This window comes from Ranitomeya variabilis, chromosome 2 (assembly GCF_051348905.1).
Source record: "Ranitomeya variabilis isolate aRanVar5 chromosome 2, aRanVar5.hap1, whole genome shotgun sequence".
NCBI classification, from domain to species: domain Eukaryota; kingdom Metazoa; phylum Chordata; class Amphibia; order Anura; family Dendrobatidae; genus Ranitomeya; species Ranitomeya variabilis.
The window spans coordinates 706,084,079-706,099,498 of record NC_135233.1 but is presented as its reverse complement, the minus strand read 5'-3'; the positions used below and the strand labels follow the sequence as shown (position 1 = coordinate 706,099,498).

The window sequence follows — 15,420 nt, the reverse complement described above, 5'->3', positions numbered from 1 at the left end:
ATTTGATGAAATACAACACTTTTCTTTCCTCTTGGATCCAATTTGAATTTGAGAAAAAAAACAACATATACATCTACAGGTTCCTTCCGTGTTACAGCTCTGTATAACAGAACTGGTATTAAGGGTACGCTCACACTTGCGTAGAAATCGGAAGAGTGCAATACAATAAAAAATCGGATTGCACTTTGATCAATGTTATTCAATGAGGCAGTGCAGATGTGTGTATTTTTTCTAGGCAAAAATCACAGCATGCTGCGATTTCACTACAAAATCGTATAGCGCGAGAACAAAATCTCTTGCCATACAAACCATCAGCATGGCATCCGATTTTTACAGATACATTGCAATGTTGTGGCATAGGAAACTCAAATGGTCCTGTAAAAGATTAATAGCTAAAAACAACAAAGGTACACCGGCGCTGTCCTAAACTGCTGTACTGTGTGAGCTGCTGGCACCCTGGCAGGTGGGATGTGCGAACCTGCCCAAATAAATGACCAACCAGAAATAAAACAAGAGACTGCCGCGCTCTAACACAGATGGATGAACAAATAACTGCGTAACACTGCCCACCTGGTTATGCTTGTGTTTACACGTGTCTGCACAGTCCCGGAGCTGAAGCAGCAACACCGGGTCGGTGTGCCCAGAGGTGCCCGAGGCACACCGCCGATCAGCACACGCAAGCTTTCCAGGAGCCACCTACGGTGTTTAGGGAGGACGCTCCCCATCTGCAGACCCAGCAAAGGTAGCGGATACACCAGTGACTCTGGGCACACCGACCCGGTGTTGCTGCTTCAGCTCCGGGACTGTGCAGACACGTGTAAACACAAGCATAACCAGGTGGGCAGTGTTACGCAGTTATTTGTTCATCCATCTGTGTTAGAGCGCGGCAGTCTCTTGTTTTATTTCTGGAAGATTAATAGCTGCCGAGTTAAAAAACGGATTGCATACAGACTGCACACAGATGACAAGTAAGAAAAAAAAGTCTCACTCTCCTGGATGAGATTGGAACCGAATATTTATACGCAAGTGTGAGCGAGCCCTAAGCTACAATATCGCCATAAGCAATCACTAGTAATCTGAAATGTATTTGTATGTCCTTTTCTTATTCTACCAGAATGAGCTGCGCAAATAATGAAAAACTGTTTTCCCTACCTGTATGTATCTGAAATTGTGCATGAAACGGACTTCTGTTATGGTCTGTTTCCTCATAAGTTGCTGTTTAAAAAACCAGCCGTGTTTACGGAAAGGACTATAGACAAGACAACTTAGTGATGTACATCCCTTCCACTAGATTAGGGAAATAATTGTATTTTTCCTATTATTTTGGGTCTTCTACCCAGTCTAAAAAACTATTGAAATTCAAGGTCTGATTCAATAATGAAGCTGCCTGCACAGAAGTCATCATGACTCCCCTTGGTTCCAGTGCTTCAAGGGCTCTGCTAAGTGTCTGAAGGCATTGGATTACCTCTAATACTGCCCATTAAGCCCCCCATACACATTAGACAGCTGATGGTTCATTCGATTGTTTGGCCGGCAGCGATGTCTACTGTCTCTCTCACAACACAGTAGTGCTCACTCAGTCGATCACTCGTGTTCTCTATGGAAGAGCAACAGTCAGACATGACTGGCAGCGGCTTATTTCAGGGAGAACAAAAGGATTGGCACTCTGAAATAGGACATGCCAGATCCTTTACTCCTCTGACAATCATCAGTCTCAAGAATTTCAAAGGCACATCCTTTTGGTCAGCGTAGAGATAAGATGCTGATAGAAGACTCTAGCAGAAGCTCTCTCATAGAGAGCATAATAATGCGCGGCCGAGACTAATGTTACTGTATATGGGGGAGACAAGGGCCAGCTTAACAGTCAGTGTTCCTTTATACTTACCACCACACAACATGGACAGACTGGCATCATCTTCTCGACACAGGCATCAAATAGGAAGTTCTGTCAATGTATGTAAATATTTAGAAATGAAACGAATTGATACACCAAGTATCTTAAGAAATTATAAAACTTTTCTTTATGCAATGATTGTACTGTACTTTATCAACTACTACTGAAATAGCCCTTTTGCTTTGCAGACACTTCGTATTCACGAGCAACAGCTAATTTAGTAACCAGGAGCAGACAGCTAGTCAATGGAGGTTTTGTAAGCCAGTTATTAAAAGTACTGGTGGCGCTGGATGACATTTTGGGAGTTATATATTTATTCACACTCTATTTATATCTGGTACTTGGCTGCAAATTATATCTACCATCAGGGAGGGGTGTACATTGATTTTATGCTACGGGCTTAGTAATACCTGTAATAATGATCCTGTTTTACATATAATGTTGATGAGCTGTTTTAAACCTCTTTAAAACCAAATATATGATTCTTGGTAATACATAGAAACGCTCATAATGCACTTCTGCATAATAATAGTAACAAATATATACTGACATCATAACCAAATCAATCTAAACTCAAGTGTATCTAAATTTGTTACAAGTGGAGATAAGGCAAACATGGATTGGTATAGCTTATTAGCTATGTTACCCTGTGGCACACTTCTTCCAGCTATTATTTCTGATTTATATTCCCTGTATTATGTAATTGTATAACATCAAATAAGCTAAAGATAATGAAATATAAAAAGATAAGCTGATCAAGTTGTTACCTATAATAAATCTTTGGCATATATATTCCTTTCAAGTTACCACTATAGGAATACTGCAAGTAAATCATGTTAAAAGATCTATTTTATTTATTTTTTCCTGTGGGGCTAAGAACTAACAAACAAAATTCTACCCACTGACAGCTCCTGCTGGTGATTCTGCTGCTTCACATCAACAGAGCAGCTCTTCTCTTCTGGGCTGCTCTTTAAACAAAAAACATGACTGTCGCAGTTAGGCAGCGGGGAGCTAGCTGTCAATGAGTATGACATTGTCAGTCATGCACGGTCAACAGAGCAGAGCGAAAGAAAAGTGACGTGGCATCAGCGCAAACCGCAGAATCGCCGGCAAGAGTTGTTTGTGATGGCTCTGAGCTGGCAGAGACCGGCGGCAGGCAGCACAGGCTGGTAGTTAGCAACTACTTCTGTCTGTTAATTCTTTGGTCCATAGTAAAAAATAAAATAGTCACAGATAATCCATTTAAGACAAGTGCATCGCCTGAGGTAGTGTTCAGGACACAGGCATTCAATAACTACCAAAGAGAGAAACACTCTCATTTTCAGCCACCGCAGGCCCTACATTCGGCATACTAAAATGTATAAGTTTGGTCTGCATTGTATCTTTATCTTAATCCAGCCTTTGCATTATGATACATTGCAGTCCTGAAGTAAACAGCAATGGTTCAAACATTGTTATCAAAATAGATGCCATACTCTTAAGGCATGAAGCATCCTTATACCTGGACAGCATGGACATCTGCAAAATCTTTGGTTCATTCAAGGAGTTACTAACGGGTGGTTACCAGTAAAGAATGAAATTATAAAGTGCAGAAAGCGTATGCGTAAAGTGCAAACAAAGAGTTGCACATTGGTAACACAGAATATATATATATATATATACACATATATATGTATATATATATATATATATATATATATATATATATATATATATATATGTAAAAATGGACAAAAATACTACAAATGCAATGATCATCCTACAAGTCATCAGAAACATTATGCATTATTCAAGAATGAGAGAGACATTTTCAAGCACAAAGATGCCGTCAGACTCTTGCTACTTCCCGGAATGTATAGTTAAAGGAGTAGTCAGATTAAAACAAGCAACCATCTATCTGCAGGATAGTGATACCTTGTTGATAGGTGGGGGTCCGACCACTGGGACCCCAAAGATCAGAAGAACAGAGAGCTCTTATCCCTATTACAATTGAAGCTGCAGTGTGCATGCTTGACTGCTGTTCAATTCAATTTCCATGGGACTGCCGAGTGCTGTGCTTGGGTTTTTCCAGCAGCCCCATATAGAGAATGTATGGCGTGGCATTTGAGCGTCTGTGTTGCTGAACCTATTTGTAACAGCCAAAAAAGTTCCCCATCAGGGATAAAAAGTCCCCATTCTGCCAGTCAGTGCACATCCCAGCAATGGGACTCCCACTGATCAGCAAGTTATCTTGTACACTGCGGATAGGTGATGACTTATTTTAACATGGACAACCACCTTTAAAATATGCAATTCATCTTGGTATAATTCCTGGTCTTTTGGGGGAGAAGAATGCAATTTGCTAATTTCTTCCTGTGCATCTCTTGGAGGTACCAATGTAGTTGGTGTAAGGAGTTTCCCGTTCCAGACCCTCCTTCCTGGGAAATAATATGCAAGTGGGGTTTCCTCCAGAAGAATGAAAACTGTCTCTAACGCTACATATATATACAACTAACCTTTCAGTCATTCAACAACTCTAAAGAACCTAGAAACACTGCACACTGACTCATAGGGTACCTACAGGACGTGGACCCTGTGAAACTTTTTGCTCAACTCTGGTCCCTACACTGACAAGAAGTAAGAACTCTGTAGCCGCTGTCTAGGGGTTGGTGTATCTGGTTTGGCCGATATCTTGAGTCTTGTTGCAAGGTTCTTACCAATTCAGACACCGACTAGTACACAGTAGCTACCTATAGGTGGCACTAGAGAGGCATTTGTCTTCTGGAGTAGATCAAAACAAAGTTGAGATAGCTAATCTGCAGAAATACATTTTTTTGCTTGTCTGAGCAACATAAAAGCAAATGATTCACTATTCTTATGCACAAAAAATATGTATAGTATATTGCAAACTTAAAAAAAAAACTAATTCCAAGGAAAATTACGACCCCTTAACTAGAAGAATTGTCACAGTAAAATCATCATATGTGAACACAGCTCAGTTCAGTATACTGATTGGGGACATGAATACCCAGTATTGATTGGAAAAAAAACTAACTAAGTAGGTCGTAAAATAAAATGCATTGAAATTCATACTGTGAAGGCTTCAAGTGCTATCACCCCAGCAATCTAATATGATCGGAGATCAGGACACTTTTGTGAACAGGATTCTAGTAAATAAAGTCACTAAGACTGAATGTCAGTAAAGCAGGCGCTAGAGAACAAAACCCTGTATTGCTGTAAAGCTAGATCTGGAGATGTATTACTATTTTTCTGTCATTCATATTTCTTCTTAATAGTCTTAGCATGATACCCACACATGGGAACTGAGTTTCAATAGGTAGGAATAAAGAATTCTGACATGGAAGGCTTAGTCAAATATGCAAGTGACCACCCTAGTATGGTCATACAGCTTTGGTTTTGTAGCACCAGTTACAAAGTTCAGTCACTATTATTCAAAAGTCCTGTAAAACTTGTTTTTGTAAAATAATGGAAATTATATAACAGAGACATCTTCCTTTTTATAATCCTCAGCTGTGCCGGGTGTCAAGGCACTGGTGACGTCATCCATCATTTTCTCCCCAGACTCTTTAGCCAATGCTTTTTCCTTCTTCTTTAAAGTCCTTTCATGAACCCAAGGGATAAGACATAGGATAATTCCACCAAGGATAGGGGGGACACCCGCCAAATAGAATGCTACATCATAAGACCCAAGACTGTCGCGCAAAAAACCTGCAGAAGACAGTAAAGTGTCAGTTAACCAACATCAAATGTAGCTTCATAAATGTCTATAACCATACAGCCGTTATACTGTATGTCAACCGTTGCATAGACGTTCTTCTACGTAGAGGTTTATTGACATACTTGGGCAACATTAACAGTGTACATACAACCAATAGCATTACATTTACTCAAAAATTAACTAAATGCAAAGCAATTATTTACTAGTAGAGTAATATATGACAAAACATTCACATTTACCTGCAATAGGAGGCCCAACGGTCATAGGAATGGACATAAATCCTAGCAAAAATCCAATGGCTTGAGATACATTCTCCGGACCAACAAGCTCAAATGCAATGGGAGCCATAATGCATATGAAGCAGCCATCAAACAGGCCCATGAAAAGACAGACAGCAATCAATCCTCCAAAATTGTAGCACAGAGGAATCATCATAGACATCAATCCAATGCAAAAAAAAGATACCGCCTGCAGGAAAAAAAATCCCAATAAGTTACTGCTGGACATTAATGACTCTATTAACAGCATCCGACATAAAGACAATTGGTAAATGTGCGAAACCTGACATTTTGTGTTTCATGATGTTCTAAAACTATAACTGCATAAAATTATTTTTTTTCTCCCCACTAGATATTTTGAGATTAGAATTTACATAGTTTGCTGAATTGTCCCCCCAAATTTTATTTCAGTTGAAGAAATTTGGAGAGAGAGAACAAATTAGGACTGAGGGTTTTAATATTGCACTCATTCAGTCACAAATGGAATGAGCAGGGCGCTCTGACCTTCTATCCCTACACTTTAAACGCATAAAATGGCTCTTCTTGGTCAGCGCGCATCTTCTATACAGGATGTGAAGGCCCCTTTAACTGGCAGCACTCGACCATGTGATATGATGTATTGTGGCCATCAAAGGGGCAAAATGTGGACTCTGCTTTCTAGGGCATTTGCACAAAGAATTAATATTTTTAGTGGGAGATTTCACTATCTAGAGGGCAGTAAGGAGGCATTATTATTATGTAAAGGGCACAGTTTTGGGCATTACTATGTGGGGCAGTAAGAGGAGCACTGTTTTTGTATCTCACAGCAGGTGCAGTAATATGGACACACACATCAGAAGTGGCTCAGTATTGGCGTATCAGTAGGATGACGCATTTGTGCAGGCTGGAAATAGATCAGGTTTGGGATGGAAATGTGAGAAGTTAAATGTGGCTTTGTTGTAATGTCTCCAGATGAGTTGTGGCTGGAACAAGTTGTTGTGTAGGTCTGGGCCATATGGAAAAGATGGGAAAAATGAATGATTCCATCAGAAAAAATGTCAGCTGGTATCTATCACTATATGTCACCATATGGCGACATCGTATTAGTGTAGAGATTTATTTTCAGTAACAGCATAGTCATGTGCTGAGGTTCCCCTATACCCACGATTAGGGTGCATCATCATAGGTTCTTGAAGTCGGTGGTTGTGCAAGTCAACCTGAGCCATTCTTGGAAATGGCCATATATATGAACTCTATGGAATCATCAGAATCAGTGAAAGTGAACCCCAAGCCCCATGGGTTCTTATTCAACTTGTCGACAAACACTTGGGCTTCATCCTTTGTCCCCATCCAACTGAAAAAAAGATCATCTGTAAATCTCCTGTAAAACAGGATGTGGCCCATGGGCAGGAAGGACTGCCCAATGAATAAGGACTCAAAGCGCTCCATGACTAGATTGGTATAAAAAAAAATTAGAATACATATTGGGCAAATCCCTAGATCGGTTTCAGAGTTTGATAAACAGGGAGTCCTTTTGGATTTTTAAACTGGCAACACTAACCCCTGAGGGTCTTAATGAAACTATTGACTATACACTGTAGAGTTAGGGTTAATCTGTACAAATATAACCTCTGTTTTGGATTACGGGGTGATTTGGAGTATTGTCAATGGGATTCTACTATATCCTCCTCCATAATCGGGGGGACGGGAATGGGGGATTCTAAGGTAAGGATCAATATGAATAATCAATATGAAATAATAAACAATAATAATAAACAATAATAAACAATAATACAATAATAAGCAATAATAAACAATATGAATAATCCATCCCTGTACATACAGTACTGATGTAATTCTACATATAAGTAGAGATGTGGGTTTATTTAGGTGTAATTTTTTAGTTGTAATTTTTGGCTATAAATGGGATGAGGAATTTTTGGTAACAGCAGACAACTGATAGCACCTTCCTCTAAAAATCCCTAACTATAAGTTTATATTTAATTTAATTATGAGATATTTTGAATGTCATTGAACAAGTGAGTTGTACTCATAGCTACTTATGAGCTTGGGGTGCAATGTTGTTAGCGATTTTTATGGTATAATTTTGTTTTGAATGTAAATAAATGAACATTAGATAAATTATATACTATATATTTTTGTACATGAATTTTGCATGCTTTTTAATATGTATGTAATTGTGATGTCATTACCGGACGGCATAAAGGTCATATGTTTTTTAGTGTATGTACTGTATGTGCCTGAGGAAGAGGACAGACGGTTCTTGAAACGTGTAGCCACAGTAAACAGCTTTCAGTACCTGAATCTGGTTGCCGGTGTGTTCTTCCTGTGCAGGGCATGGATGATACCGCTTTTTGTTCCAATTATGAAATAGTTAGGACAATGTAGACATACACTAAGGGTATGCTCACACTGCCGTATAAGGACGATTATGCTAATGACACTCGAATCAAACTCTGTCAGACTTTGATCCGAGTGTCAACTGAGTGTGCTCTGATTGTCTCACCTGAGAGAATCGTGTCACAGGTGTGGAGAAGATGGAGAACTTAATTTCTCCATCTTCTCTATTGACTGTATGCAAGTAGATCGGACATAGACCTGTATGTGAGCATGTGATCAGAATATTGGAGCGACATGCAGCATGCTGCGATTGTTTTCTCATACAGAACCGAGATCTGCTCTGCCCCATAGTATAACACTGGGCCAAGTGCTATCTGATAAAACATCGGATAGCACTCGGTCGTGTTACATGGCAGTGTGAGCGAGGTCTAAGTCTAAGGAGTTTATGCCAGAATACTAGTGTAAAATACCTTAATAAGTTGCAGTAATAATTCCAGAAATTTATTCCTGGTGCAACAGATGCTCCTATTTCTTTAAGTGGCATATGTCTCTTAGGGTACTGTCTCACAGTGGCACATTTGTCGCTACGACGGTACGATCCGTGACGTTCCAGCAATATCCATACGATATCGCTGTGTCTGACATGCAGCAGCGATCAGGGACCCTGCTGAGAATCGTACGTCGTAGCAGATCGTTTGGAACTTTCTTTCGTCGCTGGATCTCCCGCTGTCATCGTTGGATCGGTGTGTGTGACACCGATCCAACGATGCGTTCGCTTGTAACCAGGGTAAACATCGGGTTACTAGGCGCAGGGCCGCGCTTAGTAACCCGATGTTTACCCTGGTTACCATCGTAAAAGTAAAAAAAAACAAACCGTACATACTCACATTCCGGTGTCCGTCAGGGTCCCTCGCAGTCTGCTTCCCGCTCTGACTGACTGCCGGCCGGAAAGTAAGCAGAGCACAGCGGTGACGTCACCGCTGTGATCTGCTTTCACTTTACGGCAGCACTCAGTCAGTGCGGGAAGCAGACGGCTAGGGACCCTGACGGACAACGGAATGTGAGTATGTACATTTTTTTTTTTTTTTACTTTTACGATGGTAACCAGGGTAAACATCGGGTTACTAAGCGCGGCCCTGCGCTTAGTAACCCGATGTTTACTCTGGTTACCCGGGGCCCTCGGCATCGTTGGTCGCTGGAGAGCGGTCTGTGTGACAGCTCCCCAGCGACCACACAACGACTTTCCAGCGATCACGGCCAGGTCGTATCGCTGGTCATGATCGTTGGAAAGTTGCAGAGTGTGACAGTACCCTTAATGTATTAGGTGCACTGTACCTTCATTAACCTCTTCACCCCAAAACCTTCCTGACCAGGACAATTTTTTCAATTCTCACCAGAGTCACTTTATGATGTAATAACTCAACATATCCCAGTGAGATTGCTTTTCCTTATCATGTTGTACTTAAATGAAAGGGGTAAATTTTGGTCAATATGATTTGCTCTTATTTATGAAAATATCAAAAATTTGACCAACAAATTGTAAATTTATAAATTTTCAACCTTTTTATGCCCAGATAGTTACAACACACAAAATAGTTAATAAATAACATTTCCCACATGTCTACTTTACTTCAGCATCATTTTTTAAACTATTTTTGTTGTTAGTTAATTACAAGGGTTAAAAGTTAATCACCAATTTTCCATTTATCAAACAAAATTTACAAAACCATTTTTAGGCACTACATAAAATTTGAAGTGTCTTTCAAAGTGCTCAAAACAATATTCAAGAAGTTTTTTTTAACCCTTTAGGGTCTTCACAGGAATTAAAGCAATGTGGAAGGGGGGCGTGTCCTGACTGCCCATGTGAGCGGACGCATAGAAGAGCGCTCCCGCTGCTAACCTGCCAAAATCCTGTGCAGATGCTGCAGACCGGACTTTTCTGCCACATACCAGCTGGCTGAGGGTCTGAGGAGTGTGGCGGTGCTGAGCAGTGGTCCCGGTGTTGGAGGAAATGACCAGAAGGTGGCAGAGGGACGCGAGAGCTGGCAATGCAGGATGGCGCCAAGGCCAGAGAGGACGCTGATAAGGTATGTCAGAGGTGCATGGAGGTGGCGGTGAAGCTTCAGCAGTTTGCCAGAGTGGAAGGAGTGGAGGAGGCAGAGAAGGGAACCGGAGCTGGAGATGATATGGAGGAGGAGGATGTGATCCCGGCAGGAAAGCATGAGGTACAGAAGGGGAGGGAGAAGAGCAGCATGGCGGGGGCAAGAGGGGGACCTGAAGATATGACACAGGAAGATGAGCTGACCATCAGAGATGTTTTTGCACTGGTCTCCTCATGCAAGTAGTCCCTAAATACTCTGACCCTTCAGATGCAGGAGGTAAAAGGGGAAACAGCACAGATAAATGCAGCCCTGCAAAAGATGGACAGACGCATGGGGGTGGTGGAGGAGAGGGTGAGCACTGCAGAACACCACATAGTAAAACTGCAAAAAGCAGAGAAAAAGTTCGCCCAAGCAATATCAGAACTGACCGCCAAAAATGAGGATTTGGAAAACAGATCCAGAAGGAATAATATACGTATAGTGGGTCTGCCTGAAAAAACTGAGAGGAGAAACCCCACTGAGTTTATTGAAAGCTGGCTGATAGAGAAAATTGGTGGTACAGTGTTGACGAAGGTATTTGCTGTTGAGAGAGCTCATAGGGTCCCGCCGCAGCCCCCTGCCCCAGGAGCGAATCCCCGTACCATGCTTGCCAAAATACTAAACTACAGGGACAGAGATATTATCCTTAGGAAGGCCAGAGAAACGGAGGATCAGATGGCTGGAGGTCAAAGGATTGCTATCTACCTGGATTATTCCGCTGCAGTTCAGAAACAGAGGATGAAGTTCACAGGGGTTAAGGGACGACTAAGGGAACTGGGAGTACAATACTCTATGTTGTTCCCTGCAAAGCTAAGAGTGGTGGCTTTTGACAAAACCCACTTTTTCCTGACACCTGAGGACGCTACCCAGTGGATTGACATTAATGCTAAAAAAACTTAAAGGAAAAGGCGATTGACTTTCAGAGGAGATTCGGATAGGAGTTATCTCTCTGGCACTGGAGGGACCCGTGTTTAATAGCATAATTGTTTAATAGCATAATTGCTAAAGGAATGGGCAACTGTTGAGGGCTGAGCTGGGACGTATTGAGGGAAGGGCCGGCGGGGGCAGTAATGGTTTATTAGCAAGGGAGAGGAGGGTTATGTGGGGTACTGCAAGTTTGTAGTTTTTCCACATGTTAATATATGTTGAAATGTTCTGTTATGTTTAAAAACTGTGGGAAATTCTGATCTTTATGGCAGCGGGAGGTGAGCGGTGAGGGTAAAGCAAGGGAGAGTGTTCGCAATGGGAGGTGGAGCCCCACTCTTGATAAGAGGCAGAATGTGTAGCATTGGGAGGGTTAGGGGGGGAAGTTGGGCTTGGGTAGGGGGGTGGGAGGGATTAGACAGCTCATACCTGGGAGTGAAGATATTATGAAGGATGATGAGTCACATGATGGGGGGTCGCATTAAGATATTGAGTTGGAATGTAATGTAAGAGGCCTTGCGGATAAGTCCAGGCGGGCAGCGAGTTTGCAGTATGTTCGAGATCAGAGAGCTTCAATGATATGCCTGCTGGAGACGCACTTGGTGGGGGAGAAAGTGAATGTATTAAATAGACGCTGGATACAGAGGGCATACCATTCTACCTTTTCCACGTATTCTAGGGGTGTGTCAGTGTTGGTACCCGTGGGAGTGCATTACGAAGAGGTGAAAGTGAAGGTGGATGGTCAATATGTGGTGGTAAAATGCAAAATAAATGGAGTGGTGATGTGTATAGCAGCAATGTATATTCCGCCCCCATATTCAAGTAAAAAAATTAGAGAGGTGTTGGAACGGGTGGAACGTTGGGGCCCGACACCATTTCTAATCATTGGGGATCTTAATAATATATGTGATGACTTTTGGGACAAAAATAAAACCCCCCAGAATAGGACGGTGGGACACATTACTACGCTTGGGACTTATATCCGTGAAATTGGTATGATTGACCTATGGAGAGTTAACATGTTGGGGAAAGGGGATATTCATGTTATTCGCTGGCTCATGGTGCTCTATCCAGAATTGATCTGGCTCTGGGCAATCGTCTGTTGGTTACGATGGTGGGGGATGTGTGGTACTTACCTAGGGCCCTCTCGGACCATAGTCCAATTGAGGTGGAGTTCCGGTTGCTGGGGACACAGGCCACGAACAGGAGAGAGTGGAAGATCCACCCTAACTGGTTGAACAGTATAGATTTAGATAAAATAAAACAGGAGGTGACGGAATTCTTTTTGTTGAATGATGGGAGTACAGATGCTCTTACTGTATGGGAAGCCATGAAGGCGTACTTAAGAGGGCTGCTGTTCAGAGAGATCAGTAGATGTAAGAGGAAGACAAGAGAGGCAGAGAAGACGGCGACTGACGGGCTGAGGGTGGCGGAAGATGAGATGGTAATAAAGGGCACTCTTGAGGCCGGGAACAGATTGAAAACAGCTCAAAATCATCTAGAGGAAATTTTGTTAGGAAAGGCGGAAAGGAAGCCGGAGTTTCAGAGACTGGCTTATTATCAGGAGAGTGAAACTGTTGGACACATGCTGTCGCTGGTGGCTTCTGTCCAGAGGAGTACTTCGTTTGTCCATTCTCTGGTTTCTTGGAGTGGCACTAGAGTCTCCGAAAGCTCAGAGATTGTGAAGGTCTTCGTGGACTTTTACGCGGACCTATATTCCTCTCTAAGGCTAAGGGGAAGGCTCCTGGGGTGGATGGGTTCCCCGCTGAAGTTTATAAAAATATGGGGGAGGTGCTGATTCCCAGATTAAAAGCGGTTTTAGATGAGGCTAAGAGTAGAGGGCGTCTGCCAGCATCAATGAGAGAAGCCATTATAGTGGTAATTCCTAAGGAAGGTAAAGATTTGGGGCAACCTGAATCATACCAGGCCAATTTCTCTACTAACTGTGGATGCCAAGCTCCTGGCCAAGGTGTTGGTGACTCGTTTGACTGGTGTCATCTCCAATCTGGTACACCCAGATTAGGCTGGTTTTATGCCTGATAGATCCACAGCGGTTAACCTGCGGAGGCTGTATATGAACTTGCAGCTTAGGTCCGATAACTGTGGGCAGAGAGCTATCGCATCCTTAGATGCCAATAAGGCGTTTGACAGTGTGGAATGGGGATATCTCTGGCAGGTGTTGCAATGTATGGGGTTTGGCTCGCAGTTTGTGTCCTGGATTCGGCTGTTGTATTTGCAGCCGGTAGCTAGAGTTAGAGTGAATGGGGAGCTATCTCAGACTATACATCTAGCTAGAGGGACGAGGCAGGGGTGTCTGCTCTCTCCTCTTTTGTTTGCCCTGGCTGGGGAACCGTTGGCCGCCAAAATTCGACAGTCTGATGAGGTGTCTGGGTTCAAATTTGGGACAAGTGAAGAGAAGGTAGCGCTATACGCGGATGATATTCTACTGTTTCTGGCTGACCCAGCCGCTTCTTTGGGTGGTGCTGTTAGGCTTATTGAAAGATTTGGCTCTTTGTCGGGACTGACGATAAATTGGAGTAAGTCGATTCTGTTTAGAGTTGATGACGTGGGGGAGGATGTGAGTGAACTTCCGGAGGATGGGCGACTTAAGGTGGTAAGTCAATTTAAATACTTGGGGATATGGATCTCTATGCCTGTTACGGACTACATACCTAGAAATCTGACTCCAGTTTTAGGCGATCTTAAGGCAAAAGTGGACGGTTGGATTAAGCTGCATTTATCGGTGGTGGGCAGGGTTAATCTTATTAAAATGACTTTGATGCCGAAAATACTGTATGTTCTTCATAACGCGCCAGTGTGGATACCGCGTGAAAAATTTAGGCAGATTAATTCCATGTTTAGGAAGATGGTATGGGGGAGAAATTATCCATGTATCAGACTGGAGACGCTTCAGCGACCCAAGGAGGATGGAGGCTTGGCTTTGCCTAATCCTGAAGTATATTTTCTTGCAGCCTAGTGTCAGCATTTAAAGGGCTGGGGGCGGGAGGGATCATCCAGCGCGGTACAGCAATTGATGGAAAAGGTGACGAAAAGGAGGCCAGTAGTACAGTGTCTAGAAGATGGATCCCTGGGGGCATTGGGGAAATTATATCCAACTATATCTTTGATAGGTAAGCTGTGGGGTAGATTGAAACAAAATCGTGGCCTTACGGGTCTGACCAGGTTCTCCCCGCTTTGGCATAATAATAATCTACCTGAGTTTGAGGCATTGGGGGTATTACCAGAGTGGCAGGCCAAGGGAATTCAATATGTGTATCAAATAATTGAGCAGCGGGAGCTGAAATCCTTTTCCCAACTGCAGGGGGAGTTTGATCTTGGGTCTTCAGGGGAGTATCAGTACTTGTGGATGAGGCACGCATTTGGAGCTCAGAATAAGGATGGATGCATGAGAGTACAAGGAGATATAGTGTTGGAATATGTGTGCGATGAAGGGACTACTAGGGGGGGTTATCTCCACTATGTATAAAGATTTGCTGCATACATACCTTTTGGGATTTCCGATTAATGCGAGAGCTAAGTGGGAGAGGGATTTGGGCCCATTGGAGAATGAAACTTGGGAGTCGGTGCTGGAGTGGATTCCACGGCTATCCCTGAGCGAACCGTATAGGCTGTCACAGCTCTATATAGTGCATAGGGTCTACAAATCCCCGGAAGTATTGTATAAAGCAGGTCTTCGTGCCTGAGGTGTGGGTCTGCAGATGCTGGTATATATCATATGATGTGGACGTGTCCGAGACTGGCTGCCTTTTGGTTGGTGGTTTTGAGTCATATGGAGGGTGTGTATAGATGCAAGGTACCAAGGGATCCATTGGTGTGTTTGTGGGGATATGTGGATGAGATTGGAGTGGATAACACCCAGAAGATAGCAGTTGCCAGATTGTTGTATATGGCCCGAAAGGTAATAGCACGAAACTGGATTAAGGTTGAACCGCCTTCAAGAAGAGAATTTCTCCAATATGTGAAGCAGGGTCTGACATTGGAAAAAGGGATCTATAAGAAAAGAGGCAAAATAGAAATGTTTGATAAGTTGTGGTCTCCGTGGCTAGAGATGGGATAGGTAGATATGTGGGATGGGAGAGTCTAAGGCCTGATTTGGCGAGAACA

General features: G+C 42.7%; 1 protein-coding gene across 1 annotated transcript in view; it reads right to left on the bottom strand.

The window, feature by feature from the left end:
- Window positions 1-3,627: 3,627 nt before the first annotated feature.
- SLC16A10 (solute carrier family 16 member 10) overlaps window positions 3,628-15,420 on the bottom strand; it is a 137,996-nt gene continuing 126,203 nt past the window's right edge. The window contains exons 5-6 of the mRNA XM_077289471.1: window positions 5,852-6,080; window positions 3,628-5,602 (exon numbers count right to left, since the gene is read on the bottom strand). Of these exons, the coding sequence (XP_077145586.1) occupies window positions 5,367-5,602; window positions 5,852-6,080 (465 nt within the window). The 3' untranslated portion in view covers window positions 3,628-5,366. The remainder of the gene's footprint in view (window positions 5,603-5,851; window positions 6,081-15,420) is intronic.